General features: G+C 35.3%; 1 protein-coding gene across 3 annotated transcripts in view; it reads right to left on the reverse strand.

The window, feature by feature from the left end:
- LOC111142136 (WASH complex subunit 4) overlaps nucleotides 1-17,433 on the reverse strand; it is a 60,879-nt gene extending 43,446 nt beyond the window's left edge. For 2 of the 3 annotated variants that reach the window (XM_022495118.1, XM_022495116.1), the window contains exons 1-13: nucleotides 17,290-17,433; nucleotides 13,814-13,953; nucleotides 12,007-12,060; nucleotides 11,846-11,911; nucleotides 10,942-10,987; nucleotides 10,404-10,471; nucleotides 6,891-6,973; nucleotides 5,270-5,312; nucleotides 4,470-4,573; nucleotides 3,804-3,924; nucleotides 1,756-1,879; nucleotides 1,523-1,650; nucleotides 572-732 (exon numbers count right to left, since the gene is read on the reverse strand). In XM_022495118.1, the coding sequence (XP_022350826.1) occupies nucleotides 572-732; nucleotides 1,523-1,650; nucleotides 1,756-1,879; nucleotides 3,804-3,924; nucleotides 4,470-4,573; nucleotides 5,270-5,312; nucleotides 6,891-6,973; nucleotides 10,404-10,471; nucleotides 10,942-10,987; nucleotides 11,846-11,911; nucleotides 12,007-12,060; nucleotides 13,814-13,953; nucleotides 17,290-17,350 (1,199 nt within the window). In that variant the 5' untranslated portion in view covers nucleotides 17,351-17,433. The remainder of the gene's footprint in view (nucleotides 1-571; nucleotides 733-1,522; nucleotides 1,651-1,755; nucleotides 1,880-3,803; nucleotides 3,925-4,469; nucleotides 4,574-5,269; nucleotides 5,313-6,890; nucleotides 6,974-10,403; nucleotides 10,472-10,941; nucleotides 10,988-11,845; nucleotides 11,912-12,006; nucleotides 12,061-13,813; nucleotides 13,954-17,289) is intronic. The other variant, XM_022495117.1, reaches the window with a different exon arrangement.
- Nucleotides 17,434-18,731: the final 1,298 nt, after the last annotated feature.

The following is an 18,731-nucleotide window of genomic DNA, read 5'->3' on the forward strand; positions in this document are numbered from 1 at the left end:
TGTTCTTTAAGTGACTAGGATCTGATACAGGGTGAAAGTGGGCTGGAGACAATTATTTTTCCCTTTAAACTTTTAGTACTTGACTTTTTAAATACGTACATATATTACTTTCATAAAAATAAAAATTTTAAAAAAGGAGTGCATCAAATTAAAATCAACTCCGAAAAACCGTCACTGAATCATGGACACACAATACTTTTAATGTCATCAAATGGCGTCTACTACAGGAACTACACTTCACACTAAAAATATTTAATGTATCGATATAAAGTTATGTGTGCACGCATCCATGTGTGCAAATGCACGTATATTTGGGTACGTATGTACGCACACATACATCTCCATAAAGTATAGTTTTCCTATATCTTTAACAGAGTTTAAACCTACATCATGTAAAGCAAAAAAAAAAAATCCTAAAAAATAAGTCTCCTAGAGATTGTCCAACATTTTCCTCTGGTAATAAATAAATTTATTCTTATAACCAAGTGTTTTCCACATATTTTGAGTCAATATAAAATCCAAGAATATGAAGTATATAAATATATTCATTATGAGCACTTATAAAACCTACTTGGTAAGTGAGTGAGCTTTCTGCTGTAGGAAAGTATCTCTGTGTACTTTAATGGCTTGAAGACTTTTTCTGTCTAGAAGTTTGGCAGCTGCTGGTATTTTCTGGATCAAAAAATTATCAGGAAACCAAATAATATTAGCAGTTAGAGTGATGGCTGGTACCTGAAACAGTAAACATAAGGAAGGGAAATTAATAAATACAGGCTAAACAATAAGCTATTTAATAATTCTATCATATGCAATGGAAGACAATTTATAATCACTATAGATCATGAAACATATTATTGTGCTGTGGCACAATTAAGGCATTCCAGTATCTGATGTGGAGCATGAAAATAATTTTATTCTGCCTAAATATTAAATACATACACATGCGCGCACACACACACACAGAGATTTTCAGATAAAAATATGCAAAAAGCAAACAGAAACTTGAATCCTCATGACTTTTACTTTTATTCTACATTAGTGAAAAAAATAAAAGACCCAAGATGGCTGGGTACTCATAGTCATGTATCACTTGATTCTACACACAAACTAAATTTTCAATTTTGAAATCAGATGTCACATCATGGAAATAACAAAGATGTAAAACCGATTTCAATTGTTTTTCTACTTCAATAATGAAAAGGGATGGTAAGAAGAGGAGAAGAATAGAAGAAAAAGAAGAGAAAAAAGTAGTAACAGTAATAGGAATTTAATTTATAGGAAGAAATCTGGAAAAACCTCCACAAACAGGTATTTATATGATGTGGAATTATATAGTACTTATTTCTGGAATGCCTGGTTTTTAAAAATGAATACTATAATATTATTTTTATAATTATTATAAAATATTACAAGAATTGCCACTTTTATAAGCAGGAATAAAATACATTTTAGAATATCCAATTTTATCTAAAATCTTTTTCATCTATTGAAATTGAAAAAAATAAAAATTCCAAGTTCTTACTTTCTTACAAATGTCCAATAAAGACTTATAAAACTTCTTATCAATAGTTCGAAAAATTTGAAAGTGCAGTACAAAAAGTCCACAAATTCCAACATACTTGTCTCTCTGGTCAATTTCAGAAGGTTCTCCTTATAAAAACAAAAGCATGAGAGAAAATTGAAACAAATAACACTTAAGTTCTACGTTAAAGGAAATGCAAACTTTAGCAACAAAAATTTAAAAATGCACTTTACCAAGTTTGGCTTCCACATTTGTAAAAATTGAGCGAATACTATGTGCAAATTCTTCAGCAAAAGTGCTATTTTTTGAAACAGATACTCCTCCATTCAGAGAATCAAACTGCTGTTCTATACAGGCCTAAACAGGAAACATTTAAAGAGAAATTTAGACCCTGGATAATAAAATATTAAACAGATTTAAATATAGTATGTGTGATCTACATTCATCATTCTAATTTTACTAACAATGAGGCTCAAGTTTTTACCTTAATGTCATCTAATATCTAAATCCTTTAGAATATGTATGTATGTGCATATTTGAGTACCAGTTAGTGCAATAAAACAGAACCACAAATCTGTAATTCTTTTTTTTTTTTAAGTTATTTTTTATTCATTTGAGAGAGAGAGGGCATGAGAGGTGCAGCGTGTGGGGAGAAGGAGAAGCAGACTCCCCACTGAGCAGGGAGCCTGACTCAGGGCTCCATCCTAGGACCCGGAGATCATGACTTGAGCTAAAGGCAAGAAGCTTAACCATCTGAGCCATCCTGGCGCCCCACAAATCCATAATTCTACATGAAGAGACACACAGGAATATTCAATGATGTATAGAAGATATGTCTGATGCAACACTGGAAAACATGTTTTATTATTTTACTTTGCACTTTTAAGAGTAAATTTTTTCTGATTACAGTTACTTTCTTAGCACTTTATTACAGAATGTATAGAAATGTCTCCTGGAGGGGCACCTGGGTGGCTCAGTCAGTTAAGTGTCTGACTTGGGCTCAGGTCATGATGCTAGGGTCCTGGGATAGAGGCCTGTGTCAGGCTGTGTGCTCAGTGGGGAGTGTGCTTGTCCTCCTCCTGCCCCTCCCCTGATTCGTGCTCTCTCAGTCAAATAAATGAATAAATAAATAAAATCTTTAAAAAAAAAATCTCCTGGAAAAAGAATCAATGACAAAAAAAGACCTTCTGAATCTAATACACTAGCCATTAAACTGATATAAACAAGAGTTCAGATAGATCTGTAAAAACTGTGATCCTGAGCATAATATGATGTATAGACTTGTCAATCACTATGTTGTACACCTGAGGTTAATGTAACATTATGTGTCAACTATACATCAATTTTTAAAAAACTGTGATTATGTAAAATATATTAAAAAATAACCCTGAAGGGGCACCTGGGTGGCTCAGTGGGTTAAAGCCTCTGCCTTCGGCTCAGGTCATGATCTCAGGGTCCTGGGATCGAGCCCCGCATCGGGCTCTCTGCTCAGGAGGCAGCCTGCTTTCCCCCACCCTCTCTGCCTGCCTCTCTGCCTACTTGTGATCTCTGCCTGTCAATAAATAAATATTTAAAAAAAAAACCCTGAAGCAGATTTTAAATATAAATATATTGCAATTTCTGATAAATATTACCCAAAGCAGTGCTAGCCAAAAGAACTTTCTGTGATCATAGAAATATTCTACATTTGTGCTAGTATGATAGCTAGCCACAAACTAATTATGGCTATTTTTCTCCCAGCTTCATTATGATATTATTGATATATATATAAGTTGAAGTGTATGGTGCAATAATTAGATTACATACAGCTAGTAAGCAGTTGAAAGTGGTGGGGAAAGTGAAATTTTATTTTCTTTCATTTTAATTAATTTAAGCTTTAAAAAGCTACTAAATGGTAGGAAGCTATCTGACTGAACAAACCCAAATTATATTCCCTGAGCCCAGGAAGAATTAACCAGACATTTAAAAGGCAGTATAACAAACCCAGATACAGAGGTTAACAACAAACATTAACATAACTGCTTAGATCTTGATCCTTGAATAGTTTTATCCTTTTAAATAATTAAAAAAAAAAACCTCACCCCAAATATAACTAGTACTATTAATTTTGTTTACTACTTGGTACTAAAATAATTATACTTTAGTACACTAACAATGGTTTAAGCCACAGCACTTTTAAAGAACACATCTTTCAACAATATGCTATGAAAGTGTCATACTGTAGTTCTGAGCTGGCTCGACTAAGGAACCCATTCAGTATAGTCTGATAAAGTGCTCATACCTGAAATATCATTCCATCAAGTAACTGCCCTTCTAGCTTCAGCAAGAACTTTTCAAATGGCTTTAGTTTTTCTTCCTGAATTCCAAATTTTGAAGGATTGTGATGGACAGATTTCAGTAACCTTATGGAAGATTAGGAGAAAGACCTTCAATTTTCCTAATAAAGTCTTCAATTGAAAATTTTTCAAGAAATCAAAATTTTATATTTGTATTTCCTGTTTGGTTCTATACATTTGAAAATCTGAATAAAAACAATGCTAATATATTTAATTTTCAAATCATATCTTTTTCTATCATCCTAAACTCAGATATTCTAGATACCAGACGTAAGACGCCTCAACTTAAAACAGGTCTTAAGAATATACAGTGAGATAAAACCAAGTTCATGAAAAACAACGGTCACTTGAACCCTAGGAAAAAACAAACCTGAGTTCTAAGGTACTCAAAATAACATTCTACTATACTTTAAGAATTAGAAGGCTTTATACAAGTATATCATACTCTCAAAAAATGGTTGCTGTATTCATAAAAACATTTAACATGAGATCCTTCTAAATACAGATCTCCAGGTCTTTTAAAAGATCTGCATTATTTACGTTTACTTCCTTTTTACTAATATATTAACTATACAAAGTAGAGACTATTTTAACCATTTTAACTGGCTCACCTTTTGTACATAGTCCAGTGCTCTTTCAATGTGACATGATTATCAATAATTTCATCCAGAGTAAGCAAAACAGTTAGCAGCTCCCCCAAGTGCTCATACATAGTCTGTCAAAAAAACCTTTAATGATTATCATTTAATCACTAATTACAGGTTAAGCTTCTTATGGATTTTTAAAGTTAAACACACTGGGCTAATTACTACTGAATTAAAGCAGTGGATGAATCAGTTTATTAATACACAGATGAAACTATTAATCCTCAGATGGAACAACAAGCCTTAAATAGAGAAACACTTTGCCCACTACTTCATCCTTAATTGTGATTTTACAGAATTGTTGAATTGTTTCACTCTCTAAAGAGACCATTTAAGAGAACCTCCACTGGCCACAACTGGGGAAAAAAAAAGAGTTATACTGGGGCGCCTGGGTGGCTCAACGGGTTAAAGTCTCTGCCTTTGGCTCAGGTCATGATCTCAGGGTCCTGGGATCGAGCCCCGCATCAGGCTCTCTGCTCAGCAGGGAGCCTGCTTCCCCCTCTCTCTCTGCCTGCCTCTCTGCCTACTTGTGATCTCTGTCAGTCAAATAAATAAATAAAATCTTAAAAAAGAAAAAAGAGTTATACTGATAGTGGGTCAGTAATACCTCATCAACTTCACAGATAAAATAGAAAAAAGGCAAAAAAACAACAAAACAAAACCTCTTTAAGAGTTTCGCTATAATTTTTTACTCCCCAATCATATAAACTCCACAGCAAAGTATAGTAAAAATTATAGTTTTACAGTTCAACCTAAATTACTTTTACCTGAAAATGAACTCCAGTTGTCTCTATAATTTTGGGTGCAATCCTGTAATAAAATAACATCCAATTTAAAAAACTCCTTTTTCACCACAGTCCATTTTTATTTTAAGGAAAACACACAGCAGCAGAAGGTCTTGGGATTTTAACACCTATGTATCATTATTTAGGCTGTCATCAGCCTAAAGAGAACTAACTAACTAGAAGAGAACTAACTAACTTGTATATGCAGAGTCAAGGCTATCCCTGCCCACACCTTACTCAATGGGCACGGAAATAACAATATGTGGCCCGTGAATAACCCTAGCCATTTAAACCTAAAGGACTGAGTTTGGGATAGAGGCGGAGAAATAACAAAATTGATACTCATTTCTTTCGAAACAGTTAGAATTTCTCAATTCCCAACCAGAATCTTTGTTATCCTACCCAAACTGGCATTTGGAAACTAGTCAGATTTATTTCTGAGTTCCCATTCCTACTGAAAAACAATGCATCAACCAACACTGTACTAAAGTCAAAAACCCTGGGATAATTCAATTTTACTTCCTAGACATCTTCTACTCAACAGTAAATAATTTAAAGTAGTACTTGTATATCAAAGGACATATACATATTCCACAAGATAGAATATTTTTAAAATTAAATACAAAATACAAATAAATTTCATCTTTCTTGGGCGGGGTGTGGTGGTGGGGAGTACTCTGTGAATTACACATCAGGTACTGCAGGGATTAGAAGAGCTATGCTCTCATTCCCTCCTGCCATGAGAACAGCTTCAGTGAAAGAACAGAACACAAAATAAACGCCTGACTGAGGAGAAAAACATGAAAATGAGAAGCAGTTAACACAGTCTCCCAGTTTATAAAGAGAGTTAAGATGCAGCCTGGTATATAGTAAGAACAACAATGAATGACTGGTGATCAAAGAACAGCATCTAAATTGCTGTGAAATCTCATACAATTCCTCTGGGCCTCAATTACTTCTTCTCATAATTGAGAACCCCTTGTGATGTTACTAAACAAAGTTACTGTAAGATCACAGTTAAGTTGTAAATGGGAAAATTTTTAACTATAAAGTATCAATTGAATGTGAGATATTACTTTGTGGTCATTAAGAACAGCAAGGTCTATCAAAATTTGATCATTTTTCCTGATTTAGAACAGTGGTTCCCAAACTCGGAAGATCATTTGAATAAAACCAAATTTTTTCACCGTAGATTCCCTGGTCCCACTCCCCCAGATTCTGTAGTTTAAGGAAAGTCTCATGTGATTCTAATAAGCCAGGGAACAGTCACTATAAAGGAGAAATATGGAGAGAGAATTTGGTACATGTTCTGATTCCATATTCGTCTTTTTCTATATAATCAAATTTAAGTATATTCTGTCAACATTCTTATTCAGAAAGATAACAGATCATTCACCACAGCAGAAACTGTCTTATTAGCCTACGTATTACACATCTAGTTTTTGAAACATTATGAGACTTCAAAGGATGGTGAATAAATGAATGAAAGAATGAATAAATAAATGAGCAAAGAGACAAAAAACTATTTCAGGTAATGGCTAGTTTTAGAAAATATTCCCTGCATCTCTATTACAAATGCAAAAATATTTATAAAATCCATTACTTGTTACTGATATAGAGAGCAGCCAGCTGATGGACTACGTTCATCACCACTTCATAGCACCTTGTAACAAAACAAGACAGTTCCTGAAATGACAAGTTGGAGTATATGTTACGTAGTTGCTTTTTAAATGCCACCATTTCTCAACTTTATGGTAACATATTAAACAAAAGCAAAACAGTTTCCAGTTAGCCTGCAGCCAGAGAACTTCAAGCATCCTTCAAGCAATCCATTCTTAACTCCTCTCCTGAACGTCAAAGTAATTTCTACTGGTTTGTTCCCATAGCATTTTATTCACACTTCTATTTTAAGTCTTGTATTTTAGTTACTCATGTAATTAACAGAGATCATCTTATGCCTTCTTTAAATATCCATTGGCCAGCATGGTGGCTAACCCTCAACTGCTTCTCAATATATTTTTGTCCTATTAAATGAATAAGGAAGTGAACATTTGAATGAAAAAGCTCAAAAACTGCCAATTTAGAAAGTATGGTATGAGGAAAAAGGCTCTCCCAAAGTCCCTCTGAAATAACTTCAAATGTTTATTACTTTTAACTTCATCTATAAACAAGCCTGGCACAGAGAAAGGGAAATTTTAATTATTGCAGGAATATATTTGTCAATTAATTAATTCGCATCTACTACGTCCCACACCTTCGGAAAACTTCTTTCAGAAGCTCTCGATGCTTAAACCTAAAAAACCAGTTTGTATCCTAAAGTATTCAAAACGTGACTAAACCTGTGGCTATTCCAGATTTTAAGTTCTAGGAGGGCAAGAATTTCTGTTGGTTTTGTACACTGCTATATACCAGCACTAAGAACAGTTGCTAACATATGCTAGGCTTATAGTTTAAAAATGGAATTTTATGCAGCTGTCAATGAGATCCAAAAACAATCGAAAATGTTTGAAAATGAAAATAATGCATTTCAATTTTACTTAAATAACTCTAGTTTTATCTTTCTTATTAAACTTCTAAAAGTTCAATAAAAGCAAAGAGCAGAAAATGCAGACAAACAGCACAAAGTAAAAAAAGGTAGAAACAAGTCCAGATATATAACAGACTATTTACATAAGATAGAAATATGGGGTGCCTGGGTGGCTCAGTAGGTTAAGCCTCTGCCTTTGGCTCAGGTCATGATCTCAGGGTCCTGGGATCAAGCACCACACTGGGCTTTCTGCTCAGCAGGGAGCCTGCTTCCACCTCTCTCTCTGCCTGCCTCTCTGCCTACTTGTGACCTCTCTATGTCAAATAAATAAATAAAATCTTAAAAAAAAAATAGAATGAATTAGCCAATTAAAAGAGATTTTCGGATTTTCAGATTGCATAATAAAGCAAAATCCAGACACATATGGTTTTAAAAAAAACATAACTAAAACATAATGATACTGAAAGGTTGAAATATAGAAAGATAAACCAAGAAAATGTTAACTAAAACAGAGCTGAGGCAGTGAGAATATCAGACAAAATTGTTAGCACATCACAGCTATTATATATGATATACATTTATGTAACTGCATATTATATACATAATTATAGTTGAACAGGGTCAACTGCTATAACAACATAATAAAAGATTCAATTTATAAAGAATGATGAACAATTCTAAACTTGTATGCACCAAATAGAATATCCTTAAAATAAGAAATGCAAAATTTGGTAAAACTAGAGGGAGAAACTGACACATTCACTGGGACCTGCAAATTACATTTCTTAGACTTCTGCCAGTAGGCTTCCTGTTAAGTACTGCCAACAGATGGCACTAAAAGGACACTAAAGATGGGAAAAGGACATCCTTTCTACTTCTTGGTGCTTTGGGGGTTTTTTTACAGGTGGTATATGATTTAATTGACAGTTAAATGATTCAAGAACCACACAGAATGATGCAGAACTCTAACCCACACTCCTGAAATCATACAGGACTGTATTTCCAACAAAGTAAAAGCATGAAACATACCTAACTCCTAGTAGGGGTGGAGAAGGAAAGGGATACAAAGACCTAAGTCTAAATTCCTTTCAGAGACTGTGGGAATTTTTTTCTCTCTTTCTGAGGTTACATTTATTAATGTGTAAAAATAAGAGAAAAATTATTACTTCACTAGGATGCTCTGAACATTAAATATGAAGCATTCCTAGTAATTCATGTGTCAATGTCATAATAAATGCCTTAATAATGTCATTAGCTAAAAGGCAGTATAGGTTTGGCCCATCTCCAAAGTGCATCAATCAAAACAATGAGGGAAAATTTCAATATACCTTTAGTCAGAAAAACATACAAATAATATCTTCCAGACCCTACAAAGATGTTAATCATACCCCCAGTTATCTAACTCAAGACCTTATAGTTCATTTTGACACCTGGGAAATCATCAGGTCTTCTAGAAACTTCCCAAAGTTCTGGTTTGTTCCCCTTATAGCCTTAACTTCCACAATAAGTACTCTTGGTGTTTTTACCAACATAACCCAGGCAAGAGCAGTTCACCCCAGCAAGGGCAGTTTGCTCCACCTCCAGCTTCTTTCAGAACTCCAGAACCGACCTTGTATTGCCCTCTCAGAGGTGCCAGCCAGCCAGGCAGCACTGCCTCGTTCACAAGTATAAGCAATAACTACACAGGGCTCCTGCTCCAAGCTCCCATATTCTGGTAACCCCAATCCTTCCTCTGGATGACCTCACTATCCTCTTTTCTTTCAACCCTCCAACACTTATATAACCAATCCTCTATATCAAATCACCTCTTCTGAAGCTGTGATTCGTTTTCTGGACTAGCCCCTGACTGACACATAACACAATAGAGGTCAAGTTCAACAAAATGCTCTCAATTACAACAAGGAGACAAAAAAGGGTAGTAAAGATATAAGTGAACTGAACAATATGTTAGTATGCTTGATTCAGTGAAATACATCAAGTCTTGAACTTAACAATCAGGAAGTAGGGGGAGTTTTTCCTTATCTCCAATTTTTGCTTTTTTCATATGGTTTTAGCATTGTTTTTACAATGGAGAGAGAAGAAATGGGAAGTTCTTTCATTTTTTTCACAAAACTAAACCAAAGACCTAGAATAACTAAAACTGCAGTGACGAAAACATCTGGTTTGAAATGTTTGAAACATCTGGTTAGAAGCATCAAGTGCTACTTTTAAAAACCTTATCATTGCTCATGTACTAGCTTAACCATCTCCACTAACAACTTTTTCTGGCATAAATTATCTTCCTACGAGGCATAAAGTTTAAGTTATCTTAAAAGGAATGGTGACAAATTGTTCACAAATTAAATTATTACAAAACAAAAAACAAAAACAAAATCAAAACCTTACTTTGAGACCTTATTTCCATAAAATGCTATGAAAACATTTCATGAATTATGACCTCTTAAACTACAATCCAATGTCTACTGAGTGTTTTACCATTCAAAGTACTTATTCTTAGTTAGCATTTGAAGGTTTCAGAAATCTTTTTAATTTTGTGTAATTTACCAAACTTAAAAAAAAAAAAAACAATGGAAAGTAAAAAACAGTCACCTGTAAGAATGAAATAAATCTTCCCATTTGAATTTGGCAATCACCTTCCACCATGCTGGAATCTGTAGCTTTAAAAGGCAACATGAAGAATCATATTTCAGTTTTTTAATTTAAACTTAGTCAAGACCCAAAAAGAAAAATAAATACAATTTTTATTCATTAGTATATCTTTTAATCTGCATAATATTAAAAACAGAATTTTTATATTGAAAAGAAACATAAGACAGTCATTAATCATTCAATTAAAAATAACCATCTGTTTCACTATTTAACAAATTCAAGGGACATCCTTATCTAGTCACAGTTCTTTTTAACTTACAAAAATATCACAAATAGATTTTAGAGAATTTGCTACTGTTCCATCACTCAGGTTTATTCCACCTGCTTATTAAACAAATAAACCAACAAAAAATTTGAATGCTTATTTTCTCAAGGTATACATTAATTAATCACGGTAGTCCTAGAACAGTCAACTTTTCATTCATTTCAATCTCAAAAAAGGCATCATGACACTATAATATGAAATTTTAAAACTTACCTCCTTCTCCATAAAACAAGAGACCATTATAAAATTTAGTTTCTGCCTGTTAAAAAAAAATTAAATAATTTTAAAGATTGCTGTCTTGTTTTTAAATTCCTAGGCTCTCTTAGTTTTCTATATTTAATAATAATCAGAGGACTATATCACATATACAAACTCATTTAAATTCAAAAACTGCTTACAAAACAGGTAAATTCAAATGATCTTTAGAATACCAAAGATATCGTTGATACTCAAAGTTATTTCTCAATTTCTTTACTCCTGCTTTTGTCTTTTCTAACCTAATTGTCCTACATCTTCCCACTAGTTCATGGGAGATAGAAAGCAATCACAAAGTATCAAAAAGGTACAGAAAAAAGAGGAAGTTTACCAACTTCTACCAGAGTTTTAATGACCCGTGGCTAAGAAAATGCAAAACATATTAAAAATTCAAACCTTTTTTTTTTTTAAAAAATCAGTTATATTTATTATATCTAGGGACACCTGGCTGGCTTAGTCAGTAGAGCATGTAACTCCTGATTGTGAGTTCAAGCTCCATGTTGGGTGTGGAGACTACTAAAAAAAAATGTAAAAAATCAATTATATCTAGAAAGCCAGTATATATGGCAAATAACACAGACTTGGAAGGTATATAGACCCAGGCTCAAACAGTTACTACCAGTAAAATTAAGCCTGTTTCCTCATCTATTCCTCACATTATCTGCCTCTCATTCTAAGTATGAACAGGGTTAGTATGGTGTCTGGCACACCATTAGTACACTCAGTGAATGGTAACCACTATTATTAGTATTAAATAAAAAATTAATTCAACATGCATTAAATCTTTATGTACACTATACATATAAACATAAATTTGCTTTTAAAATCATGTTTTTAATAACTTAAGAGTACAAATAATTACCTCATACTTTAATTTCTTGATTTCACAACAAAGTGCAGCATAAACAGTGATGACTTTGTTCAAGACCTAGTTTCATGAATAAAAACATAAAATAAAAAGATGAGTTATAGCAGATAGCTAAAGCATTTTAAAAATAGATTTTTAGGTTAAGAAATCTATACCTTGTTTTCAGTCTTTATGAGTTCCAATAGGGAAGACTGTTCATAAGGCAAAAGCTATAGAAACAAAGGGAAAAAATCATTTTTAATTTGAAAAAAATCATGGAAATTTTAAATATACGAATCGAGTCTAGCTCCATTCTATTTAAACCTGTGTTGGACCCTGTACTTAGCACTAACACACACTGGAGACTGATGGCTAATGGGTATAGGATTTCTTTTGCAGGTGGTGAAAAGACTCTTCAATTGGGTCTGGTGATGACTGCTGCACAATTCTGTCAATACACTAAAACCCAAAGAACTACATGATATGTGAATTTCAAGAATATGAGACACATGGGGCACCTGGGTGGCTCAGTGGGTTAAGCTTCTGCCCTCCGCTACCGTCATGATCTGAGTGCTGGGATGGAGCCCTGCACTGGGCTCTGCTTGGCAGGGAGCCTGCTTCCCCCTCTCTGTCTGCCTACTTGTGATCTCTCTCTATCAAATAAATAAATAAAATCTTAAAAAAAAAAAAAAAAGAATATGAGACATGTGAATTTCAAGAAAACTCTTACTAAAAAAGTCAATATATAACTCAGAACAGTGTCTAATACATAATAAATGTTCAGTAAATGTTAATTATTATTTAAGTGGTAACAGGCTATAGTTTCAAAGATAAAACAAGATAGAATAATCTCAAAAAAAATTTTAAAAAGATAGAATGATCTCAAAATGGAACAGAGGAGTGAATTATTTTATTTTATTAAAGATTTTATTCATTTACTTGAGACAGAGAGCATAAGCAGGGGAGGAGAGGGAGAAGCAGACTCCCTCCCAAAATGGGCAGGAAGCCCAACATGGGGCTTGATCCCAGGACCCTGGGACCATGACCTGAGCTGAAGGCAGATGCTTAACTGACTGAGCCAACCAGGCGCCCCAGGAGTGGCTGATTTTATACATTAAAAAATTACTCCTACATAAAATTCTACTACTGAAACTAGTATTACAGTACATGTTAACTAACTTGAATTTAAATAACAACTTAAAAAAAAAAAATTACTTCCACATTAAGATACCCTAAATAGCATAAGGGAAAATGATGGAAATCTTCTATATATTCATTAGAATATGAGTGATATGGATATATCTGTTTGACAAAAATTCACTGAACAGTATATTGTAAATCCATGCATTTCACTGTATGTAAAATAATCTCAATAAGGAACAAATAAAGTTTGAATATTCTATTCCAACCTGTTTATTTTCTTGATGAAAAAGAAAGGCTACCCCAGAAGTCTGTCATTCATTAAAAACAAAACAAACAAACAAAAAAACACACATCTGCCTGGCTTCAAGATAAGGAAATTAACAATTTTTCTCCAAGTTTTAGTTCTCCAGATTCCAAATAATGAAAATATACAGTTGACCTTTGAACAACACAGGTTTGAATGGCGTGGGTCCACTTTGATGCAGGTTTATCTTTTTATAAATACAGTACAGTACTATAAATGTATTTTCTTTGTGATTTTATCATAACATTTTCTTTTCTCTAGCTTACTGTAAGAATATAATACATAATACATACACGAAATATGTGTTAATTGATTGTTTATGTTATTGGTAAGGCTTTTGGTCAACAGCAGCCTATAAGTTAAGTTTGGGGAGTCTCAAGTTCTACGCAGATTTCCAACTGCTTGGGAAGTCAGCACGCCTAACCCCCACATTATTCAAGGGCCAAATGTATATTCTATTTTTTAATATTATGTCTTCAAGATATAGTACATCCTGAAAATGTATACGTAAATTTAAAAATATAACAAAATCAAACCTTTAATGCTATTGGATCAAGATTGAAATCCCAAACATCACCAATTGAATCATCCAGTGCATCCTCAATTCTTCTCAACTGAGATGTATACTCCTCAAGAAATTTCCCGTAATTCTTAAGTTGGACTTCAGCATGAATTTCTAAATTTAAATTTTAAAACAGTATGTAAGATGTACAAGTAATAAATTGCAGGACATTTATTTCAAATAAACTCAAAAGTCACAGCAAGGTAGTTACTAAGCATTTTTAAATGTACTACTCTGTATGTCTGGACTTCTTGAAAATAAAATTTTAAAGTTAAACAATAATTCAGCTTTTAATCTCTTCCAAATAATAAAATAATTTTAAAACCTAGAGATGTTAACCATAACCATAACTTTGGTTAACCATAAACCATAACTTTAAAGCACTATGAAAAAATTAATGTCCCATTTATCCCATAAGCTGGGGCTTTTAAACAATTTGAATAATGCCTTAGACAACTCAACATCTTGATTCTATGTTTTAGTCATAAATAACTTTTTTGCAAAAATAAATAAATAAATAAGACCTGAATAAGTATAAAAATCTGTGTTGTCATAGAAGCAAAATTTAAAAACATAATCCTTAAGTCTCTATAGTGTAAACTGTCTAAAAATACATCTAAATATTGTTTTTAAAACAGTTTTAAATCTGCTTTATCATAATGAATGTTATTTCTGTAATGCCAAAAACTTACTAAGATATTTTAATTATTTAACTATCATAATAGGGTTGGAAAAGCCAGTAAAGAACACTGAGTACAGAATACTGTGCTTATGGAAAGAGCGCAGATGTCCATCAACAGATGAATGGATAAAGAAGATGTGGTGTGTATACACACACACACACACACACACACACACACACACACACACACAAATGGAATATTACACAGCCATCAAAAAATGAAATCTTGACATCTCCAATGACATGGATAAACTAGAGGGTATTATGCTAAGCAAAATAAGTCAATCAGAGAAAGACAATTATCATATGATCTCACTGATATGTGGAATTTAAGAAATAAAGCAGAGGATCACAGGGGAGAGAGGAAAAAATGAAATAAGAGGAAACCGAGAGGGTGACAAACCATAAGAGACAAACTGAGGATTTCTAGAGGGGAGAGGGATGGGAGGGATGAGGTAAGTGGTGACGGACACCAGGGAGGGTGTCCCTTTATGTCTTGTAATGAGCACTGGGTATTATATAAGACTGATGAATCACAGACATCTGCTTGATGTCTGAAACAAATAATACATTATATGTTAATTAATTTAAATTTTTAAAAAGAATGAAAAAAGATACTGTGCTAATATTTAACAAATTTCCACATTAAATAGATGACTCTAAGGAGTCATTGGAATAAACTAAACAATAGAAGTATGTCTAGTCATCAAAGTTAATAAAGAAAGGGAACATTCTCTATATACATAAGAATTCACTATTGCAAAGGCAGCAAATCCAATTCAGCCTCTTTTATTGATATGAACAACTATTCAATCATTGTCTTAAAAAAGGTAAAATTATTGTCTCCTCAAATCAGCAATACAAAGCAATTCTTAGATAAAGTACATTCTGACTAAAGATAAAGACCTAGCTCTCCAATCACCCTTATTTTGGCACTAATGCTCCCTATCAGGTGGATCAATTATTAAAATTGCTATCTGGTTATAGCATTAATCTAAGCAATTCTGGAAGACAGTCTAGATAGGATTCATAGCACAAAAATTAACAAAACCGGGCACACTGAATGGATGGCAATTCTTCTCTTCCCTAAAGCTCAAATTAAATAACTGCTAGAGATTCTTGAAATCGCAAGTTCATGCCTAATTCTCATTTACATGGGAAATAACCAAAGCTGCATTTAATCAGCAAATGAGTTCTTAATGACAATGCCAGAAAAGCATGCTGGCATTCGGTCTGTTTGGGAAGTCACAAAATAGTAAGCAAGAGAAAACCTGCAGTAACATTAAAGTTTCTTGCTGATAAAATAATGATTAGTTGTAAAAATAGTAAAAATTACAATAAAAAGATTTGAAATAAGGAATCCACAGTGATTCTTCAAGAGTAAAATCCCAGAAACCCTATTTACAGGCTCATCTCTACATTCTTTGTTATCTTTCCATCCCTAATGCCTAGTACAGTTCCTGATATGGTCTGTTGACTGAATCACATCATTCTATTCTCAGCTGAACCATTTTCAAACCTAGCAACTTATTTTCATTACAATTTTTTGAAGATACGGAAGTAGGAGAACTCTGTCCATAAACTCCATATACGAAAAGGTGCAGTTCACTCTGTAACAGTAAATACAGAGTCCTCTCCACAAAAAAGTTAAAGGAATTTGTTATTACCACCAAGATTTTTTTTAATGCTGCATAAGAGCTAATACCTTATGGAATGTTTTATGAAAAACTGCAAACCATTAAGAATTAAGCTCATGCTTCTCTAAGACGCTACTAAAACCTAATTACATGTAAGTTTTTACACGATTCTTTGTAAAGTTAAGCAAAATTCACGTGGAATTTTTAAAAACTACATTCACCTTCTTAAAAAAAAAAAATTACATCCACCTTTTGGGAAACTGCGTTTAAAAAAACAAATTCACAAGCAGTAGGTCCCAATCTCTCCTACATCACTTAAACAGAAGAGACAGATTACCAACTTGTATTAATCTTAAGTAGAATTTCACTAAAATAATTATTTGCCTCTAACTTTTGCTGCATGGAACTTAATCTGGTACGGTTCTTTGACTTCTAAGTTCAAAATGAAACAATTCGATTTTGTGAAGTAAAAGTTACTTAATTTTTGAAGCCTTTCTAGGTGCAATGGAAGCTCTATGACATCCCTGAAAAACACCACTTATCGTAAGTAAAAGGCATAGGAGGAGATAAATTGACATTCGCTTGCTTATTTTTACCGTGTGAAGAGCGCTTTCTCCCTGTCTTGTACGTTGTATGAATATGCAGAAAAAAAAAATACTCAAACTTCCAAAAGTTGATTGGAGGAAAAGTAGAAAAACAGGAAAGCGAAAACAGGAACCCGACCTCTGCCCGTTCTAGAACTGAACGCTCAGCACAGGTGGCGAAAGCGCCGTGAGGCCGTAGGCAAGGCCGGCCTCGGTTCCCCGGGCTACTGGGCCCTGGGGGCGCCCCGCCCGGCCCCGGGCTGTGGACAGCGGACGCCGCTGCTCTGGGTACCGCGGGCTCCAACTGAGAGCCGCCGCCCCAGACGCCAAGCCCTGCCTCGCCCGGCCTGACGCACCGCCACCGGGACCCCAACCCCGAAAGTAACGTTCGAGAGCGCGTCCCTCTCGCACCCCAAGGGGCAGCAAGTGTCCCGGACCGGAGGGCTGCGCGGGGACCACGACGCAGAGCCCTCCCGCAGGAGCGCTGCCGGAGCTGAGGGGGGCCGGGGAGCATCCACCCGCAGCCCTTGCCCTGCAGCTCTCTTACTCTGTGAGCCGTCGTCAACGCGGTCGAACTCCCAGTCCGGGGAAAGAGTCTCCACCGCCATCACCCCGGCACCTCCCCCAGTCACAGCCCCAACCAGCCCGGGCGACCACGGCGGCCTCACCCCGGCTGCTGTCACGGCACGTGACTTCCGGGCCCAGCCCGGGCCCCGCCCCCGCTCGCGAGGGCAGGCCGGGCTCAAGGCCCCAGCGAGCCGCGGGGGCTGCTGGGAAAGCGAGTCGGCTGGGGTGGCCAGAGGCGGCCGTTACATCTTCTGCGGCACTCGCGGCGTCCTCCCGTGGTGACTTGGGCCTCGACACCACTCACTTCACATCTCAAGCCATATCGATGCCTTTGACTTCGCCCTGTTGTCCCCAGGCCATTTTTAATACCTGGGCAGTTGTTCCATCAGTCTAGCCTGGGAAGGGTAAAAGTGATGGGGTAGTGGCTCAACAGGAGGGCGTGGTCCTGGTGTAGGTCGCTGTCCAGGCGCTAAAAAGAAGCAGGAATTGCCAACGCCCTCTCCGTCACCACCAACCGAGCTCCTGCGTCGCTCCTCTTGCAAGTCCTATGCTGAATGTTCTTGAGAATAAAACGGTGTGTGAGAGGCGGAGTTACTTTACGAACACCCTAGCGAGGAATTTTACTACTCTGCTTACCTTGCCCTCACGGATCCTCCGCCCTCTCCTCTTAAAAAGGCAGAGCGGGAAGAAGAAGCGCTATTTAAGTGTATTCTAAAATGCTCCTACGTGCTAACTGGCTTTTCCGCAAGCAGGGAACTATGTTACCCAGTAATTCTACATGTATACGGATGTTTGCACAGTAGCGTTCATTGCTGCATGGTCTTTAATACATATTACTGTATGTATACTAATGAAATGATCTTAAAATGCATCAATAGGGAATAATGACATAAAATTTAATACATCCATATTATGAAATACGTTTGTAGAGACATGGGAAACTGACAGAAGGTGATTGCGGAGTAATGTGTATTTGTGGTTACATTTATACTCATGTAAATGTGTTTGTGCATATGTGGGTATAATTGCATAGAAAGAGAACTCAAATCTCACTAACAGGATAGTGGTCTACTGGGAGAATATGTGTTAGAGATTAAAAAGAACCCCCATTGGGCTCCTTGCTCAGCAGGGAACCTGCTTCTCCCTCTGTCTGCTGACCACCCCCCCCCCCCCCCAGCTTGTGCGCTCCCTTTCTCTTTCTGACAAATAAATACATAAAATCTTTTTTTAAAAGCATACCTTAGGAAAATCTTTTAATTAGCATGTTAAAGTAATTAACAAGAACACATCTAGAAATGGACAAGCAAAAAGTAGACAAGTAAACCTACTTGCAGTTAAAAACTAAGAGAAGTAGACAAAGTATAATAATTACTTTAAAAGATCTGAAAGAGGTGCGCCTGGGTGGCTCAGTGGGTTAAGCTT

This window comes from Enhydra lutris, unplaced genomic scaffold, assembly GCF_002288905.1.
Source record: "Enhydra lutris kenyoni isolate GAN:26980312 unplaced genomic scaffold, ASM228890v2 scaffoldscaffold7, whole genome shotgun sequence".
Classification (NCBI taxonomy): Eukaryota; Metazoa; Chordata; class Mammalia; order Carnivora; family Mustelidae; genus Enhydra; species Enhydra lutris.